The 22391-nt window shown below is 47.2% G+C and overlaps 1 protein-coding gene across 1 annotated transcript in view; it reads right to left on the reverse strand.

The window, feature by feature from the left end:
• Nucleotides 1–296: 296 nt before the first annotated feature.
• LOC143277498 (uncharacterized) overlaps nt 297–22391 on the reverse strand; it is a 47374-nt gene continuing 25279 nt past the window's right edge. The window contains exons 4-9 of the mRNA XM_076582349.1: nt 18865–18981; nt 16625–16816; nt 12264–12556; nt 7427–8187; nt 5055–5168; nt 297–841 (exon numbers count right to left, since the gene is read on the reverse strand). Of these exons, the coding sequence (XP_076438464.1) occupies nt 594–841; nt 5055–5168; nt 7427–8187; nt 12264–12556; nt 16625–16816; nt 18865–18981 (1725 nt within the window). The 3' untranslated portion in view covers nt 297–593. The remainder of the gene's footprint in view (nt 842–5054; nt 5169–7426; nt 8188–12263; nt 12557–16624; nt 16817–18864; nt 18982–22391) is intronic.

The following is a 22391-nucleotide window of genomic DNA, read 5'->3' on the forward strand; positions in this document are numbered from 1 at the left end:
GACAGCGCCTGGTGGGTAATGGGTTGAGATTTTTACGATCTCGCAGGTCAACATATGTGCAGACCTGCTAGTGCCTGTAACCCCTTCGTGTGTATACGCACGCAGAAGATCAAATTCGCACGTTAAAATTCCCGTAATCCATGTCAGCGTTTGGTGGGTTATGGAAACAAGAACATACCCAGCATGCAACCCCACCCCCACCCCCACCCACCCCGGGAAAACGGAGTATGCCTGCCTACATGGTGGGGTAAAAAACAATACAACAACAACAACAAAAAACGGTCATACACGTAAAATGTTACATGTCTGTCTGAGTGTGTACGTGTGCGTGCCTGGAATGTGACTGAATGACACAGGAAATGAATGATGAGCGCCTAGTGGCAGCCGTCAGTCGGCTCTACCCAGATGGGCAGCCTGTTGTGCAAATGACCCCGTGTTTGTAAAGCGCTTAGAGCTTGGTCTCTGACCGTGGATAGGCGCTATTTAAGTATCCATATCAATCAATCAGTCTATACGGACAGGTCCACACCTGGAGGTCTACATGGACAGGTCCACACCTGAAGACCTACACGGATAGGTCCACACCTGAGGACCTACGTGGACAGGTCCACACCTGCTTTGACGGCCTGCAGAAAGCAGTCCATGGTGAGCTCCTTGTTGCGGTGGTGCGAGTCCAGCACCACCTGGCCCACGCTGCCCTTCCCCAGCTGCTGCAGCGCCCCAACCAGCTCCTGCACCGCCCCCTCGTTCTTCTGCTTGCACGTGCGCTTCCAGTAGAGCAGGATTTTGTAGGTCATGTCAGTCAGGCTGCGCGCGCCGGACATAGTGTCAAAGCCGATACCTGCACACCACACAGTCAGCATCAGCATCGGTCCTCACGGCGCCACTGACTGCTGACGACACTGACTGCTGACGACACTGACTGCTGACGACACTACGACACTGACTGCTGACGACACGACGACACTGACTGCTGATGACACTACGACACTACTGCTGACGTCACTGACTGCTGACGACACTACGACACTACTGCTGACGACACTGACTGCTGACGACACTACTGCTGACGACACTACGACACTACTGCTGACGTCACTGACTGCTGACGACACGACGACACTGACTGCTGACGACTCTGACTGCTGACGACACTACTGCTGACGACACTACTGCTGACGACTCTGACTGCTGACGACACTACTGCTGACGACACGACGACACTACTGCTGACGACACTACTGCTGACGACACTACGACACTACTGCTGACGACACTGACTGCTGACGACACTACGACACTACTGCTGACGACACTACTGCTGACGACACTACGACACTACTGCTGACGACACTACGACACTACTGCTGACGACACTACTGCTGACAACACTGACTGCTGACGACACTACTGCTGACAACACTGACTGCTGACGACACTACTGCTGACGACACTACGACACTACTGCTGACGACACTGACTGCTGACGACACGACGACACTACTGCTGACGACACTACGACACTGCCTGCTGACGACACTACTGCTGACGACACTACTACACTACTGCTGACGACACTGACTGCTGACGACACTACTGCTGACGACACTACTGCTGCTGTTGCTGCTGGTGCTGCTACGGAAGATCTAAAAACAATACATTTGTATGACAAGCACAAATATCTGAAACACTACGTTGCGCTGATAAACACTACATCTCACATTGCTATGAGAACCACAGATTATCTGAAACACTATATCCCACATTGCTATGAGAACCACAGATTATCTGAAACACTATATCCCACATTGCTATGAGAACCACAGATTATCTGAAACACTATATCCCACATTGCTATGAGAACCACAGATTATCTGAAACACTATATCCCACATTGCTATGAGAACCACAGATTATCTGAAACACTATATCCCATATTGCTATGAGAACTACAGATTATCTGAAACACTATATCCCACATTGCTATGAGAACCACAGATTATCTGAAACACTATATCCCACATTGCTATGAGAACCAAAGATTATCTGAAACACTACATTGCGCTGATGATCTATAAACACTACATCTCACATTGCTATGAGAACCACAGATTATCTGAAACACTATATCCCATATTGCTATGAGAACTACAGATTATCTGAAACACTATATCCCACATTGCTATGAGAACCACAGATTATCTGAAACACTATATCCCACATTGCTATGAGAACCAAAGATTATCTGAAACACTATATCCCACATTGCTATGAGAACCAAAGATTATCTGAAACACTATATCCCACATTGCTATGAGAACCACAGATTATCTGAAACACTATATCCCATACTGCTATGAGAACCACAGATTATCTTAAACACTACATCCCACACTGCTATGAGAAAAACAGATTATCTGAAACACTATATCCCACACTGCTTTGAGAACCACAGAATATCTGAAACACTATATCCCATATTGCTATGAGAACCACATATTATCTGAAACACTATATCCCACACTGCTATGAGAACCACAGATTATCTGAAACACTACATCCCACACTGCTATGAGAAAAACAGATTATCTGAAACACTATATCCCACACTGCTTTGAGAACCACAGATTATCTGAAACACTATATCTCGTATTGCTATGAGAACCACAGAATATCTGAAACACTATATCCCACATTGCTATGAGGACCACAGATTATCTGAAACACTATATCCCACACTGCTATGAGAACCACAGATTATCTGAAACACTATATCCCACATTGCTATGAGAACCACAGAATATCTGAAACACTATATCCCACATTGCTATGAGAACCACAGATTATCTGAAACACTATATCCCACATTGCTATGAGAACCACAGATTATCTGAAACACTATATCCCACATTGCTATGAGAACCACAGATTATCTGAAACACTATATCCCATATTGCTATGAGAACCACAGATTATCTGAAGCACTATATCCCACATTGCTATGAGAACCACAGAATATCTAAAACACCACACTGCTTTGAGAAGCACATAATATCTAAGACACTGATGGAGTCTCCCGTCGGTCCGACGGATGAGTAGGCAGGCAGGCTTATCTGTCGGTGTGTGTCCTCATATGGGAGAAGAGGCCAATTCTGGATGCGCAGCACTTCCCACAGGTGTTCCAAGGGAAAAAGTCTCCAGAAGTTGAGCCCTGCTTCCTTCGCTCACGCTTCTCCTTAATGGCCAGCGTTCTCTTGTTTTCAAACGTCTTTATGCCACTAGAACACAGCATCCTCCAGCGAGAGCGGTCAAGGGCATCAGTTTCCCAGGAAGCGATGTCTATGTCACAGGCTTTGAGGTTTGTCTTCAAGGTGTCCTTGAAGCGCTTGCAGGGTCTTCCAAGTTCGCGGTGGCCTTCATCAAGCTGGCCATACAAAAGCATCTTCGGGATCCTGCTGTCTGTCATGCGGATAACGTGTCCTGTCCAGCATAGCTGACACTGGATCAGCAGGCTTTCGATACTGGGCAGGCCGCTCCTCTCTAGGACCTGGAGGTTGGAGACCCTGTCTTGCCACTTTATGCCGAGGATCTTTCGTAGGCATCTCTGGTGAAACTGCCCAAGTTGCTGAATGTGACGGCGATACGTCGTCCATGTTTCACAGCAGTACAACAAGGTGGTCAGCACAACAGCTCTGTAGGTTTTCATCTTGGTGCTGAGCCTGATGCCTTTTTCCAACATTAGCCTGGTTGCCTGACCAGCACAGGTGACTTTTTTTTTTAGTGAAGAGGAGTTGTGCAGTCCCTTCCCCACTCTCTTGCCTACCGACGCTCACAGTCCCACAGGTGCAGATACTGCCACGTGTAGGACGGCCTCGTCAGGTGCAGGTTTTTTCTTCGGTGTTCCGTCTCCAAGGAGGACTTCCAGCCAAGGATAAGAGCTCCCCCTGCCCTTTGGTCATCCTATTCCGCCTTCACAGCCGTTGGGAAAGGTTTCCTTATCTGCCTGGTCCGTCGTTGGGAGACTTCACATGCGGCTGGTAGTACTGGGTTACATGGTAGCAGTAGCAAGGGCTATGCCCCTGACCTGACAATGAACACTACAGTCTAAAACACTACGTTGCTATGAGAAGCACAGAATATCTAAAACACAACACTGACTGACTATGACTCACCACTGGCTGACTGTGACCCAGCACTGACTGACTGTGACTCACCACTGACCCACTGTGACTCACCACTGACTCACTGTGACCCACCACTGACTGTGACCCACCACTGACTGTGACCCACCACTGACTGTGACCCAGCACTGACCCACTGTGACTCACCACTGACTGACTGTGACCCAGCACTGACTGACTGTGACCCACCACTGACTGTGACCCACCACTGACTGACTGTGACCCACCACTGACCCACTGTGACCCACCACTGACTGACTGTGACCCACCACTGACCCACTGTGACCCACCACTGACTGTGACCCACCACTGACCCACTGTGACTCACCACTGACTGACTGACCCACCACTGACTGTGACCCACCACTGACTGTGACCCACCACTGACTGACTGTGACCCACCACTGACCCACTGTGACCCACCACTGACTGACTGACCCACCACTGACTGACTGTGACCCACCACTGACTGACTGTGACCCAGCACTGACTGTGACTCACCACTGACTGTGACCCACCACTGACTGTGACCCACCACTGACTGACTGTGACCCACCACTGACTGACTGTGACCCACCACTGACTGACTGTGACCCACCACTGACTGTGACCCACCACTGACTGACTGTGACCCACCACTGACTGACTGTGACCCACCACTGACTGTGACCCACCACTGACTGTGACCCACCACTGACTCACTGTGACCCACCACTGACTGTGACCCACCATTGACTCACTGTGACCCACCACTGACTCACTGTGACCCACCACTGACTGACTCACCACTGACTGACTCACCACTGACTGACTCACCACTGACTGACTGTGACTCACCACTGACTGACTCACCACTGACTCACTGTGACTCACCGCTGACTGTGGACTCTTTCAGTCCCAGCTGAATGGCCAGAGCCACACCGTTGTCCAGCATCTTGGCCAAGGTCATCAGACTTCTGCCGCTCAACACCCGGGCTTCTCTCTCCGCTGTCACATAGAGCGTGTGTCAGTGTGGGGGGTGAGGAGGGGGTGAGCGTGTGTCAGTGTGGGGGGTGAGGAGGGGGTGAGCGTGTGTCAGTGTGGGGGGGTGAGCGTGTGTCAGTGTGGGGGGGTGAGGAGGGGGTGAGCGTGTGTCAGTGTGTGTGTGTGTGTGGGGGGGGGGTGAGCGTGTCAGTGTGGGGGGGTGAGGAGGGGGGGTGAGCGTGTGTCAGTGTGGGGGGTGGGGTGAGGAGGGGGTGAGCGTGTGTCAGTGTGGGGGGTGGGGGGGGGTAGGAGGGGGTGAGTGTGTGTCAGTGTGTGTGGGGTTGAGGGGTGTGTGCGTGTGAGTGTGTGTTTGTGTCAGTGTGTGTGTGGGTGAGGGGGGCGGGTTTGTGTGTGTTTGTGTCTGTGTGTCAGTGTGTGTGGGGGTGAGTGTGTGTCTGTGTGCCAGTTTGTGTCAGTGTGTGTGGGGGGGGGCTGAGTGTGTGTTTGTGTGTGTGTGTGTGTCAGTGTGGGTGGGGTGGGGTGAGGGGTGTGAGTGTGTGTGTTTGTGTCTGTGTGTCAGTGTGTGTGTGGGGGGGGGATGAGTGTGTGTTTGTGTCTGTTTGTCAGTGTGTGTGTGTGTGGGGGGGGGGGGGTGAGGGGTGTGAGTGTGTGTGTGTCTGTGTGCCAGTGTGTGTGTGTGTGTGTGGGGGGGGGGGTCAGGGGGTTTGAGTGTCTGTTTGTGTCTGTGTGTCAGTGTGTGGGGGTTGAGTGTGTGTTTGTGTCTGTGTGTCAGTGTGTGTGGGGGGGGGGGGGGGGGGTGAGGGGGGTGAGTGTGTGTTTGTGTCTGTGTGTCAGTGTGTGTGTGTGTGTGTGTGGGGGGTGAGTGTGTGTTTGTGTCTGTGTGTCAGTATGTCAGGGGTGAGGGGGGGGGGGTGAGTGTGTGTGTTTGTGTCTGTGTGTCAGTGTGTGGGGGGTGAGTGTGTGTTTGTGTGTGTGTGTGTGTGTGTGTGTTTGTGTTTGTGTGCTAGTGTGGGGAGGGGGGGGGGGTTGAGGGTGTGTGTGTGTGTTTGTGTCTGTGTGCCAGTGTGTGTGGGGGTGGAGGAGGGGTAAGTGTGTGTGTGTGTGTGTGTGTGTGTGTGTGTGTTAGTGTGTGTGTGTGTGTGTGTGTGTGTGTGTGTGTGTGTGTGTGTGTTTCAGTGTGTGTGTTTGTGACTGTCTGAGTGTGTGAGTGTGTGTGTGTGTGTGTGTGTGTGTTAGTGTGTGTGTGTGTATGTGTGTGTGTGTTTCAGTGTGTGTGTGTGTGTGAGTGTGTGTGTGTGTGTGTGTGTGTGTGTGTGTGTGTGTGTGTGTTACAAGTGGTTCAACTGTTGTAATCTACTTCAAAGACAGGAACATTTCCAATCGTCATTGAATTATGATAACCGTGGAACTTTGACTGTGATAGTCATAGATAGATAGATAGCAGGCGACAGTCATTCACGGAAGTGAGTGAGAGAGAGAGAGAGAGAGAGAGAGAGAGAGAGAGATAGCAGGCGACCGTTACTCACTGAAGTGATAGATAGACAGATAGCAGGTGACAGTCGCTCACGGAAGTGACGGATAGACATATAGATTAGATTTGATAGATAGATAGATAGATAGATAAATAGATAGCAGGTGATAGTCACTCACGGAGGTGATAGATAGATAGATAGATAGATAGATAGATAGATAGATAGAAAGATAGCAGGTGATAGTAACTCACTGAAGTGATAGATAGATAGACAGCAGGCGACAGTTACTCACTGAAGTGATAGATAGATAGATAGATAGATAGATAGATAGATAGATAGAAAGATAGCAGGTGATAGTAACTCACGGAAGTGATAGATAGATATATAGATAGATGGATAGATAGATAGATAGCTGGGGACAGTTATTCACTGAAGTGATAGATAGATAGATAGATAGCAGGCGACAGTTACTCACTGAAGTTATAGATAGATAGATAGATAGATAGATAGCAGGCGACAGTTACTCACTGAAGTTATAGATAGATAGACAGATAGATAGATAGATAGATAAGAGGCGACAGTTACTCACTGAAGTGATAGATAGATAGATAGATAGACAGCAGGCGACAGTTACTGACGGAAGTGATAGATAGATAGATAGACAGCAGGCGACAGTTACTCACGGAAGTGATAGATAGATAGATAGCGGGCGACAGTTACTCACTGAAGTGATAGATAGATAGACAGATAAATAGATAGACAGATAGATATCAGGTGACAGACACTCACGGACGTTGTAGCGGCGCGGAAGCTGAGTCAGCCTTTCCATGGGAGTCTGTGTGAAGTGGAACACCCGTTTCTTGGGGGCGGCGGGCACTCTGGGCTGAGGACCGGAGTCCCCTCGGGCGTCCTTCCCCTTGACCTTGGGGTCAGGGAGGGGCTGTGGGGGAGGGGGCACAAACAGGAAGTCCTTCACAGCCTGCTCGGGAATCTCGAGGTGGAAGAGGAAGGTGAGAGCGGCCCTGAGGTCTGGGTCGTCGATGTCCTGGGGCCGGAGGGTGATGGTGCCCTGCAGTGCCCTCTCCTCGTCACAGGCGGGCCGCAGCGCCACCTGCCGGTAGCTGTCCCTCAGGTGGTGGAAGCACTGCACCCCGGCTGTGGCGCTCACGTCGCTGCTGGAAGCGGGGCCTAAGTCGCCGGTCACCTCCAGAGTCCACGTCAGGCCGTCAAACGTCTCCAGGCCGTCCAACACTTTGGCGGCGCGTGGCACCACAGGGGGGGGCCGTCTGGAAGAGAAAGGGGCAGCGGGGGCCGGGTCTGGTGGGGGCTGAACTCGGTGGTACACGGTGAAGCCCTGATCACGCCGGGTGGCCAGTTTGTGGGTGGCTTGCTGCACCGGGTAGTACTCCAGCACTGCCTGCCACGACTTCTTCTGCAGGGACAGGAATAGCGCGATCTCCGCTTGTACTCTGTTCACTCTGCGCTCTACCACCTCCACTGCCTCCTGCATCTTCCTCTCTCTGTTGGCGCTGCACTGTACCACGCACAACCTGACAACAACAACAACACGCACAACCTGACAACAACACCACGCACAACCTGACAACAACAACACCACGCACAACCTGACAACAACAACACCACACAACCTGACAACAACAACAACAACACAACCTGACAACAACAACACCACGCACAACCTGACAACAACAACAACAACACGCACAACCTGACAACAACAACAACACGCACAACCTGACAACAACACCACGCACAACCTGACAACAACAACACCACGCACAACCTGACAACAACAACACCACACAACCTGACAACAACAACACCACGCACAACCTGACAACAACAACAACACAACCTGACAACAACAACACAACCTGACAACAACAACAACACAACCTGACAACAACAACACACACAACCTGACAACAACAACACCACGCACAACCTGACAACGACAACACAACCTGACAACAACACCACCACGCACAACCTGACAACAACAACAACAACACAACCTGACAACAACAACAACACAACCTGACAACAACAACACACACAACCTGACAACAACAACAACACCTGAAAACAACAACAACAACAACCTGACAACAACAACAACACCTGAAAACAACAACAACACAACCTGACAACAACACCACGTACAACCTGACAACAACAACAACAACACAACCTGACAACAATACCACGCACAACTTGACAACAACAACAACATCACGCACAACCTGACGACAACAACAACAACAACACAACCTGACAACAACACCACGTACAACCTGACAACAACAACAACAACACAACCTGACAACAATACCACGCACAACCTGACAACAACAACACCACACAACCTGACAACAACAACAACAACACAACCTGACAACAACAACAACAACACAACCTGACAACACCACGCACAACCTGACACCAACAACAACAACACAACCTGACAACACCATGCACAACCTGACACCAACAACAACAACACAACCTGACAACAATACCACGCACAACCTGACAACACCAACACCACACAACCTGACAACAACAACAACACAACCTGACAACAACAACAACAACACAACCTGACAACACCACGCACAACCTGACACCAACAACAACACCACGCACAACCTGACAACAACACCAGTCACAACCTGACGACGACAACAACAACACCAGGCACAACCTGACAACACCAGGCACAACCTGACAACAACAACACCACGCACAACCTGACAACAACAACACCAGGCACAACCTGACAACAACAACACGCACAACCTGACAACAACAACACCAGGCACAACCTGACAACAACACCACCACGCACAACCTGACACCAACAACAACACCACGCACAACCTGACAACAACACCAGTCACAACCTGACGACGACAACAACAACACCAGGCACAACCTGACAACAACAACACCAGGCACAACCTGACAACAACAACACCACGCACAACCTGACGACGACAACAACACCACCACGCACAACCTGACAACAACACCAGTCACAACCTGACGACGACAACAACAACACCAGGCACAACCTGACAACAACAACAACAACACCAGGCACAACCTGACAACACCACGCACAACCTGACAACAACAACAACAACACGCACAACCTGACAACAACAACACCAGGCACAACCTGACAACACCACGCACAACCTGACACCAACAACAACACCACGCACAACCTGACAACAACACCAGTCACAACCTGACGACGACAACAACAACACCAGGCACAACCTGACAACAACAACACCACGCACAACCTGACGACGACAACAACACCACCACGCACAACCTGACAACAACAACACCAGGCACAACCTGACAACAACAACAACACCAGTCACAACCTGACGACGACAACAACACCAGGCACAACCTGACAACACCAGGCACAACCTGACAACAACAACAACAACACCAGGCACAACCTGACAACAACAACAACACCAGGCACAACCTGACAACAACAACACCACGCACAACCTGACGACGACAACAACACCACCACGCACAACCTGACAACAACAACACCACGCACAACTTGACAACAACACCAGGCACAACCTGACAACAACACCAGGCACAACCTGACAACAACAACACCAGGCACAACCTGACAACAACAACAACACCAGGCACAACCTGACGACAACAACACTACGCACAACCTGACAACAACAACAACAACACCACGCACAACCTGACAACAACACTACGCACAACCTGACAACACCGCGCACAACCTGACAACAACAACACCAGGCACAAACTGACAACAACACGCACAACTTGACAACAACAACAACACGCACAACCTGACAACAACAACACCACGCACAACCTGACAACACCGCGCACAACCTGACAACACCGCGCACAACCTGACAACAATAACACCGGGCACAACCTGACAACAACAACACCAGGCACAACCTGACAACAACAACAAGAACACGCACAATCTGACAACAACACCAGGCACAACCTGACAACACCGCGCACAACCTGACAACACCGCGCACAACCTGACAACAATAACACCGGGCACAACCTGACAACAACAACACCACGCACAACCTGACAACAACAACAACACGACCACGCACAACCTGACAACAACACCAGGCACAACCTGCCGACAACATCAAAACCACGCACAACATGACAACAACAACACCAAGCACAACTTGACATCAACAACATGTACAACCTGACAACAACAACACCACCATGTTGTGCGTGCTGACTGTTCAGTTCGTGGAGCCACAAAAACACTGAAGAACAGAAGTCTGCATTCCACAGACTCAGAATCGAATGCCTGCGTTTTTATTTGTTTGAGTGTGTGTGTGTGTGTGTGTGTGTGTGTGTGTGTGTGAGTATATTATTTGCTTATTAAGCAGAACAATTTGTGAATCTTTTTTGTTAAATTATATTCTGGTGGTGGTGTGTGTCCATCGAGATCGATGATGACCATCGTTGTCATCCAGCTGGGGGATGGGGGGAGGGCGGTGGTGGGGTGGGGGGGAGGATGCTCATGAATCTGTCTGTGAATGCGCAGATGGCTGAATAGTCCAATCTGCGCACGAAATGTTGGCTGACAGTTGGGGCAGACAAAGACAGGCATATCATTGTCAGGGAGCTTGTTTGCCCGTGACTTTAAATGATATAGGCTGCGGGGCAATACCTTGTGGCTGTTTTCTTTACGGAAGAGTGCGGGAGATCGAGACTGAACTCGGATGTGAATGTTTGTTACCTCCCTTTAGTCTGTCTCTCACTCTCTTGCGTAACACAGCCAAACAACAACACACAGCATGACACAGCCATCACACACAGCATGACACAGCCATCACACACAGCATGACACAGCCATCACACACAGCATGACACAGCCATCACACACAGCATGACACAGCCATCACACACAGCATGACACAGTCACCACACATTACATGACACAGCCATCACACACAGCATGACACAGTCACCACACATTATATGACACAGCCATCACACACAGCATGACACAGTCACCACACATTATATGACACAGCCATCACACACAGCATGACACAGTCACCACACATTATATGACACAGCCATCACACACAGCATGACACAGTCACCACACATTACATGACACAGCCATCACACACAGCATGACACAGTCACCACACATTATATGACACAGCCATCACACACACACACACACACACACAGAGCATGAAACAGTCATCACACAACATGACACAGTCACCATACACGGCGTGACACCGTCACCAAAACACAGCATGACAGTCACCCCACACAGCATGACACAGTCACCACACACAGCATGACACAGTCACCACACACTACACGACACAGTCACCACACACAGCATGACACTGTCACCCCACACAGCATGACACTGTCACCCCACACAGCATGACACAGTCACCCCACACAGCATGACACAGTCACCACACACAGCATGACACAGTCACCACCCACAGCATGACACGGTCACCACACACAGCATGACACGGTCACCACACACTACATGACCCCCACTGACTTGTTGGGGTTCCTGACGTCAAACGTGACGGTGTTGCGGGAGAACTTGTACTTGGTGTCCAGCCACTGCCAGCTGTCGTTCTCCTTGTGCAGAACCACGATCTGATTGGCCGAGCCCTCTTCCGTCGTCACGCCCTCCGGAAGCGGAAGTTTAATGGTGGCGCAGCGGCGGAAGTTGCAGGTGAGGTCACTGGGGTTCATGTGGACGAACTCTGACACGTGCAGCAAGTCACAGCATGACGTGGGGAAGTAGTCCTTGCAGAGAGGCAGGCAGTCCTCTGGCACTGGCACGATCTGACACACCCACAGCACGGCTCAGTGACAACCATGTATATATCATTCTGGTCCGATGACTAACTGTACAGTGACAATCATGTACATATCATTCTGGTCCGATGACTAATTGTGCAGTGACAATCATGTACATATCATTCTGGTCCGATGACTAATTGTGCAGTGACAATCATGTACATATAATTCTGGTCCGATGACTAATTGTGCAGTGACAATCATGTACATATCATTCTGGTCCGATGACTAACTGTGCAGTGACAATCATGTACATGTCATTCTGGTCCGATGACTAATTGTGCAGTGACAATCATGTATATATCATTCTGGTCCGATGACTAACTGTGCAGTGACAATCATGTACATATCATTCTGGTCCGATGACTAATTGTGCAGTGACAACCATGTATATATCATTCTAGTCCAATGACTTATTGTGCAGTGACAACCATGTACATGTCATTCTGGTCCGATGACTAATTGTGCAGTGACAACCATGTACATATCATTCTGGTCCGATGACTAACTGTGCAGTGACAACCATGTACATATCATTCTGGTCCGATGACTAATTGTGCAGTGACAACCACATATGTATCATTCTAGTCCGATGACTTATTGTGCAGTGACAACCACATATGTATCATTCTGGTCCAATGACTAATTGTGCAGTGACAATCATGTACATATCATTCTGGTCCGATGACTAATTGTGCAGTGACAACCATATTTATCATTCTGATCCAATGACTAATTGTGCAGTGACAACCACATATGTATCATTCTGGTCCGATGACTAACTGTGCAGTGACAACCATGTATATATCATTGACTGTGTCATGCAGTGTGTGGTGACAGTGTCATGCTGTGGGCGGTGACTGTGTCATGTAGTGTGCAGTGACTGTGTCATGTGTGTGGTGGCTGTGTCATGCTGTGTGTGTGTGTGTGTGTGTGTGTGTGTGTGTGTGTGTGTGTGTTCTTTAATTGTACAGTGTATATATATATACCATAATTATGCAGTGTATATACCAAAATAGTGCAGTGTATATACCACAACTGTGCAGTGTATATACCATAATTGTGCAGTGTATATTCCATAATTGTGCAGTGTATATATACCATAATTATGCAGTGTATATACCAAAATAGTGCAGTGTATATACCATAATTGTGCAGTGTATATACCATAACTGTGCAGTGTATATACCATAATTGTGCAGTGTATATACCATAATTGTGCAGTGTATATACCATAATTGTGCAGTGTATATACCATAATTGTGCAGTGTATATATACCATAATTGTGCAGTCTATATCACATAATTGTGCAGTGTATATACCATAATTGTGCAGTGTATATACCATAATTGTGCAGTCTATATCACATAATTGTGCAGTGTATATACCATAATTGTGCAGTGTATATACCATAATTGTGCAGTGTATATACCATAATTGTGCAGTCTATATCACATAATTGTGCAGTGTATATACCACAACTGTGCAGTGTATATACCATAACTGTGCAGTGTATATACCATAACTGTGCAGTGTATATACCTAAACTGTGCAGTGTATATACCATAATTGTGCAGTGTATATATACCATAACTGTGCAGTGTATATACCATAACTGTGCAGTGTATATATACCATAACTGTGCAGTGTATATACCATAATTGTGCAGTCTATATCACATAATTGTGCAGTGTATATACCATAATTGTGCAGTGTATATACCATAATTGTGCAGTCTATATCACATAATTGTGCAGTGTATATCCCATAATGTGCATGTATATACCATAATGTGCAGTCTATATCACTAATGTAGCCAGTGTATACCATAATGTGCAGGTACATACCAAATGGAACGGTACCACATACTGACCCATGACTTGTTGGGGTTCTATACGTCACATAACGTGACGGTGTTGCGGGAGAAACTTGTCTGGTGTCCAGCCACTCACTGTCGTTCTCCTTGTGCAAACCACGATCTGATTGCCGAGCCTTCCGTCAGTCATACCCTCACGAGCGAGTTATATGTCCAGCGCGAATGTGCAGTGTAGGTCCACTGGGTTCATTGGACGAACTGTGACAGTGCAGCAAGTCACAGCATGAACGTGGAGTGAATAGTTACCATAATTGCAGGAGTGCAGAGTACCATTGGCATGGCACGATCTGACACACATACATCCGGTCAGTGACAACCATGTATATTCATTGGTCCGTATAATATACAGTGACAATATGTACATATCATTTGTCCATGACTAATTGTGCAGTGACAATCATGTACATATCATTTGGTCCGTATGACATAATTGTGCAGTACATATACATAATTGTCAGTGGTCCGATGACATAATTGTGCAGTGACATATCATTACATATATTCTGAGTCGTATGACTAATGTGCAGTGATCAATCATGACATGTCAATTCTGGTCGAATGACTAACTGTGCAGTGACAATCATGTATATCATTCTGGTCCGATGACTAACTGTGCAGTGAAATATGTACATATCATTCGGTCAGTGACTAATTGTGCAGTGACAACCATGTATATATCATTCTAGTCCAATGACTTATTGTGCAGTGACAACCATGTACATGTCATTCTGGTCCGATGACTAATTGTGCAGTGACAACCATGTACATATCATTCTGGTCCGATGACTAATTGTGCAGTGACAACCATGTACATATCATTCTGATCCGATGACTAATTGTGCAGTGACAACCATGTACATGTCATTCTGGTCCGATGACTAACTGTGCAGTGACAACCATGTACATATCATTCTGGTCCGATGACTAATTGTGCAGTTACAACCACATATGTATCATTCTAGTCCGATGACTTATTGTGCAGTGACAACCACATATGTATCATTCTGGTCCAATGACTAATTGTGCAGTGACAATCATGTACATATCATTCTGGTCCGATGACTAATTGTGCAGTGACAACCATATTTATCATTCTGATCCAATGACTAATTGTGCAGTGACAACCACATATGTATCATTCTGGTCCGATGACTAATTGTGCAGTGACAACCATGTATATATCATTGACTGTGTCATGCAGTGTGTGGTGACAGTGTCATGCTGTGGGCGGTGACTGTGTCATGTAGTGTGCAGTGACTGTGTCATGTGTGTGGTGGCTGTGTCATGCTGTGTCTGGTGACTGTGTCATGCAGTGTGTGGTGACTGTGTCATGTGTGTGGTGGCTGTGTCATGCTGTGTGTGTGTGTGTTCTTTAATTGTACAGTGTATATATATATACCATAATTATGCAGTGTATATACCAAAATAGTGCAGTGTATATACCACAACTGTGCAGTGTATATACCAAAATAGTGCAGTGTATATACCACAACTGTGCAGTGTATATACCAAAATAGTGCAGTGTATATACCACAACTGTGCAGTGTATATACGAGGGTCATTCAATAAATAAGGTGAATTTTTCGGTATAAGGACTTCTAATACAGATAGAAGCTTACTTTTTTCTTTTTTTTTCAACGTAGTCTCCCAGCACTGTCACACACTTTTCCCATCTGTGCACAAGCTTCCGTATTCCCTCAGCGTAAAAATCTTTGGACTGATGTCTCAGCCAGTCGCTCCAGGCCTTCCAGGCCTGTCTTCATCCTCAACACTGCTCCGTCCTTCTTTAAACAATTTAGCCCACTTGTAGACATTTTTTCGGCTGAAACATGTGGTACCATACACAGTTGACATTCTCCTATGAATTTCAACTGGTTTGCACCCTTCAGCAGCCAAAAACTTGATAACTGACCGCTGTTCAATCCTGGAGCATGCTTCTTGGTCGGCCATCTTTGTTAATCGCCAAAACTCTCAAAGTTTTTTTTTAATCTGCAAAACAAATTAAATCCATGTGAAAAAGAAGTAAAACAAAAAAAAAAAAAGAAAAAAAAGTATAAGCTTCTATCTGTATTATAAGTCCTTATACAAAAAAATTCACCTTATTTATTGAATGACCCTCGTACCATAACTGTGCAGAATAGTACAATAACTGTGCCATATACAGCCTCCACCCCACCTGCAGACTATAGGTGAGCGCACAGTCCACGGCCCTCTTGGGGAAACGCACGGAGATGTTCCTGTTGAGGCGGGAGTGGCACAGCCCACCCTGGGACGACAGGTGAAGGAGGTCGGTCTTGGGGCGGAAGGTGAGCAGGAAGGTGCCAGGTCTGTCTACCTCCACCTCCACACAGGGCTGGGGAGTGTCCGTCTGCACAGGGTAATGGCTAGGGTTAGGGTGTGTCCGTCTGCACAGGGTAATGGCTAGGGTTAGGGTGTGTCCGTCTGGACAGGGTAATGGCTAGGGTTTGGGTGTGTCCGTCTGGACAGGGTAATTGCTAGGGTTAGGGTGTGTCCGTCTGCACAGGGTAACGGCTAGGGTTAGGGTGTGTTCGTCTGCATAGGGTAATTGCTAGGGTTAGGGTGTGTCCGTCTGGACAGGGTAATTGCTAGGGTTAGGGTGTGTCCGTCTGGACAGGATAACTGCTAGGGTTAGGGTGTGTCCGTCTGGACAGGATAACTGCTAGGGTTAGGGTATGTCCGTTTGGACAGGGTAATTGCTAGGGTTAGGGTATGTCCGTCTGGACAGGGTAATTGCTAGGGTTAGGGTATGTCCGTCTGGACAGGGTAATGGCTAGGGTTAGGGTATGTCCGTCTGGACAGGGTAATTGCTAGGGTTAGGGTGTGTCCGTCTGCACAGGGTAACGGCTAGGGTTAGGGTGTATTCGTCTGGACAGGGTAATGGCTAGGGTTAGGGTGTGTTCGTCTGGACAGGGTAATGGCTAGGGTTAGGGTGTGTCCGTCTGCACAGGGTAATGGCTAGGGTTAGGGTGTGTCTGTCTGCACAGGGTAATGGCTAGTGTTAGGGAGTGTCCGTCTGGACAGGGTAATTGCTAGGGTTAGGGTGTGTCCGTCTGGACAGGGTAATTGCTAGGGTCAGGGTGTGTCCGTCTGCACAGGGTAATTGCTAGGGTTAGGGTGTGTCCGTCTGGACAGGGTAATTGCTAGGGTTAGGGTGTGTCCGTCTGGACAGGGTAATTGCTAGGGTTAGGGTGTGTCCGTCTGGACAGGGTAATTGCTAGGGTTAGGGTGTGTTCGTCTGGACAGGGTAATGGCTAGGGTTAGGGTGTGTCCGTCTGGACAGGGTAATGGCTAGGGTTAGGGTGTGTCTGTCTGCATAGGGTAATTGCTAGGGTTTGGGTGTGTCCGTCTGGACAGGGTAATGGCTAGGGTTAGGGTGTGTCCATCTGGACAGGGTAATGGCTAGGGTTAGGGTGTGTCCGCCTTCAGACAGACAACACAACACACCTTCAGACAGACACAACACAACACACCTTCAGACAGACACAACACACCTTCAGACAGACACAACACAACACACCTTCAGACAGACACAACACACCTTCAGACAGACACAACACACCTTCAGACAGACACAACACACCTTCAGACAGACACAACACAACACACCTTCAGACAGACAACACACCTTCAGACAGACAACACACCTTCAGACAGACACAACACACCTTCAGACAGACAACACACCTTCAGACAGACAAACACACCTTCAGACAGACAACACACCTTCAGACAGACAACACACCTTCAGACAGACACAACACACCTTCAGACAGACAACACACCTTCAGACAGACACAACACACCTTCAGACAGACACAACACAACACACCTTCAGACAGACAACACACCTTCAGACAGACACAACACAACACACCTTCAGACAGACACAACACAACACACCTTCAGACAGACACAACACAACACACCTTCAGACATTCAACACACCTTCAGACACACAACACACCTTCAGACAGACAACACACCTTCAGACAGACACAAGACAACACACCTTCAGACACACAACACACCTTCAGACAGACACAACACACCTTCAGACAGACACAACACACCTTCAGACACACAACACACCTTCAGACAGACACAACACACCTTCAGACAGACACAACACAACACACCTTCAGACAGACACAACACACCTTCAGACAGACACAACACAACACACCTTCAGACAGACACAACACACCTTCAGACAGACACAACACAACACACCTTCAGACAGACACAACACACCTTCAGACAGACACAACACACCTTCAGACAGACAACACACCTTCAGACAGACACAACACACCTTCAGACATTCAACACACCTTCAGACAGACAACACACCTTCAGACAGACAACACACCTTCAGACAGACACAAGACAACACACCTTCACCACGAAGGGTACTTCCTGCCAGCTGTCTGTTCCGGCCCACGTGACCTTGGCAGCGAGCTGCACGTGCTTTCCGGGAGGAGGGTAGTAGGGCAGCACCAGCACTGCCGTCCTCTGTCACACACACACACACACACACACAACCGAACACCGGGTTAAAACAAGTGAGTCAACAAACAAACATCTGCAGGCCGCGTTAAGGAAACACTCCTGTAGGACGTATGGAACAGGGATTCAGCAATTTCGAATTTATTAAATGGTTGGACATGGTTTCTTATATGTTTTGTTGTGAAAAAATTACCACCTTTACGACTTTGGAAGAATTCTGACTTCTTCGCTTTCAGTTCAATTCAATTCAAAAACACTTTATCAGTCCACATGGAAATTAAAGTCCGCAATCACAGGCTTGATGTACACACCAACATAAAATACGCTAAAACAAATCAGATAAGAACTCACAGTAGCTGACGATAGACTAACCGCCCCCCCGGCCCCTCCCGCCCCCCCCCCCTCCCGCATCCTCCACCCAACCCTCATTCCCATCCCAGCCCCCCCCCCCCCCCGCCCCCCCCCCCACACACACACATACATCACACACACACACACATCACACACACACATACACATCACACACACACATACACACACATCACACACACACATCACACACACACACACACACACACGCACACACGTACGTTAAGACAAGGTATTGGACAAAAATCCAACAAATAGATCGTATATAAATGTAAAACACACACACACACACACACACACACACACACACACACACACACACGTTAAGACAATAAGGTATTGCATAACAATGGAAACAAATAAAAACATCCAGCAAATAAATCGTATTTATAAGTAAAATGCACACACACACACACACACACACGCGCGCACGCGCACACACGCACGCACGCACGCCCTACATGCATTCCCTTTCCATTATCCACTACTTTACTCTTTTCCGTCTAAAAACACTTACAGTGAATAGACGTTAAACTGAAGATCACACACACACACACACACACACACACACACACACACACATGCCTGAACGCTTGTACGCCCGCACCTGCTCACAACATATCACGCCAATAAAATCAGCAAACTAACATTAAGATTCATGAAATCCATTAAATCACAAGCACGTACACACAAAGTGACGCTTGCCTGTGCACAGCCAGACAGTCCCACACAAAATGTCTGCGCACAAGCACTCGTTCAGGTGGTGGGGGTGGGGGGGGGGGCAGGGGGGAAGGGTTAGAGTCACAGTCCTATGAGTGAGTGTACTGCATGCTTTGATTGTGTGCGCGAATGGCTGTTGGAATGAACGAGCTAAAGTAACGAGATGTTCTTGCGTGTGGTGCAATGAACCTGCCACTTCTGTCCGACTGTGGACGACCAATGTCATCATGAAGTGGGTGTGTTTCGTCTGTCAAAATTGTTTTCAGTCTGTCAGTTTTCTATTGTAGGTGTCGCTAAAAGTGTCTTGTTTTTTACTCACCACCCCACCCGCTTTCCTAATGACTTTTTCCAACCTGTATTTGTCATGTTTGGTCAAGTTTCCCCCGTAGCACACGGCGGCATAAGTTAAAATGTTGCAGACAACAGATGTGAAAAACATTTGGGGCATTTGCTCGCACACATTAAAAGACCTCATTTTTCAGAGACAGTACACGCGGCTATTGGTCTTTTTCATAAGTGCAGTGGAATTTTCATTCCAAGAAAGCTTATTGTCAATTATCACACCAATATATTTGTACGGGTATACTTGTTCAGTAGCTTCATTTTAAATGATAATCTTACGGTTCCTTTTTTCCTGAAGTCAATTACAAGTTCTTTAGTTTTGCCAACATTCAGTTCAAGTAATTTTCATCACACCAGTTCACAAATCTGTCAGTTTCTCTTCGATAGTCAGCGTCATCGTCATCAGTAATCAGTCATCTGCGAACTTGACCAGTGAGCATGTGTTAGACAGACTTCTGCACTCAGCCGTATTCAGGGTAAACAGAAATGGTGAGAGCACTGTGCCTTGGGGTGCCCCAGTGTTTGTAAAAGAAACAGTAGACATAAATTTATTTAATTTCACAAACTGGGGCCTGTTAGTAAGATAGTCTAAAATCCGTGAAATAGTGGGAAAAGCGAGTCCCATGTGAGGTTGAATAGTGTTCAAAGCACTAGAAAAGTCAAATAATATTAGGCGGACACAGGTATTTGATCTGTCTCATAGACATTGGTTAAGACAAAAAGTATCACATCATCCGTACTTCTGTTCCTTCTGTATGCAAATTGCAAGGGATCTAAATATTGTTTGACAGACTCCTGCAAATGGGCTGGTACAACTCTCTTCAAACACTTTCATCACAGCAGATGTTAATGCTACTGGACAGAGATCATTCATACAGGAAATATGTGTTTCCTTAGGTACTGGCATTATGCAGGAAGTTTCCCAGATGGAAGGCATTTTGCACTGACTAAGAGACTAGTTAAAAATAATTGTTAAGATCTGGTAGAGTTGAGCTGCACAGCATTTCAATGTATTTTTTTCGCAACACGTCAGGGCCAGGTGCTTTGTTTGGCTTCACTCTTTTTAATTGTAAAAGTACTTCCTCTTCAGAGACAAGAATGCATTCGCCTTTCTTTTCAACGAGGAGATCACTCAAAACTTGTCTTTCTGTGCCAAAATTATGACAAAGCGAGTATAAAAGTCATTCAGTTCGTTTGCTTCTTGTACAGATGATGATAAGCTCGTTTCTTTCCCTCCTTGCTATCTTTGTATCCACTCATTAGTTTCATCCCTTCACACACACCTTTCATGTTGCTGCTGGGTCATTTCTTTTCTGTTTTTCGCTCATAACTTTCTCTGCCCCGTTGTAAGTCTTTTTTGACTCACTTGTGTAAACAAAGTGAGTCTATGTTTTAACCCGGTGTTCGGTTGTCTCTGTGTGTGTGTGTGTGTGTGTGTGTGTGTGTGTGTGTGTGTGTGTGTGTGTGTCCGTGGTAAACTTTAACACTGACATTTTCTCTGCAAATACTTTGTCAGTTGACACCAAATTTGGCATAAAAATAGGAAAAATTCAGTTCTCTCCAGTCATCTTGTTTAAAACAATATTGCACCTCTGGGATGGGCACCAAAAAAAAAAAAATGAAGCCTAATTATATGCAAACTGCATTTACTGTTATATTTATATTTTTTGTATTCTCTAAACTTGGCACTTTGATCTGATATTCTGACCCAACAACAAGAGCAGTCATTATTATCATTTTCTGTTCAAACAGGAACTTCTTTTGCTCAGCATGGAAGTTTTATTTATTTTGCAAACGTTTTGGTGCAGATAGTAAAAAAGGGAAATTACTCTGGACTTAATTTACTTTAAACTGATCTTTCTCATCTTAAACATTACATTTTGAAATTATACTCAATACATAAAAAGCTTGGATTTTTTTCTTTTTTTAAGTGTATCACAAGTGAGTCTTGAAGGCCTTGCCTCTCTTGTTTTTATTTTTGTTGT

This window comes from Babylonia areolata, chromosome 34 (genome assembly GCF_041734735.1).
Source record: "Babylonia areolata isolate BAREFJ2019XMU chromosome 34, ASM4173473v1, whole genome shotgun sequence".
NCBI lineage: Eukaryota > Metazoa > Mollusca > Gastropoda > Neogastropoda > Buccinidae > Babylonia > Babylonia areolata.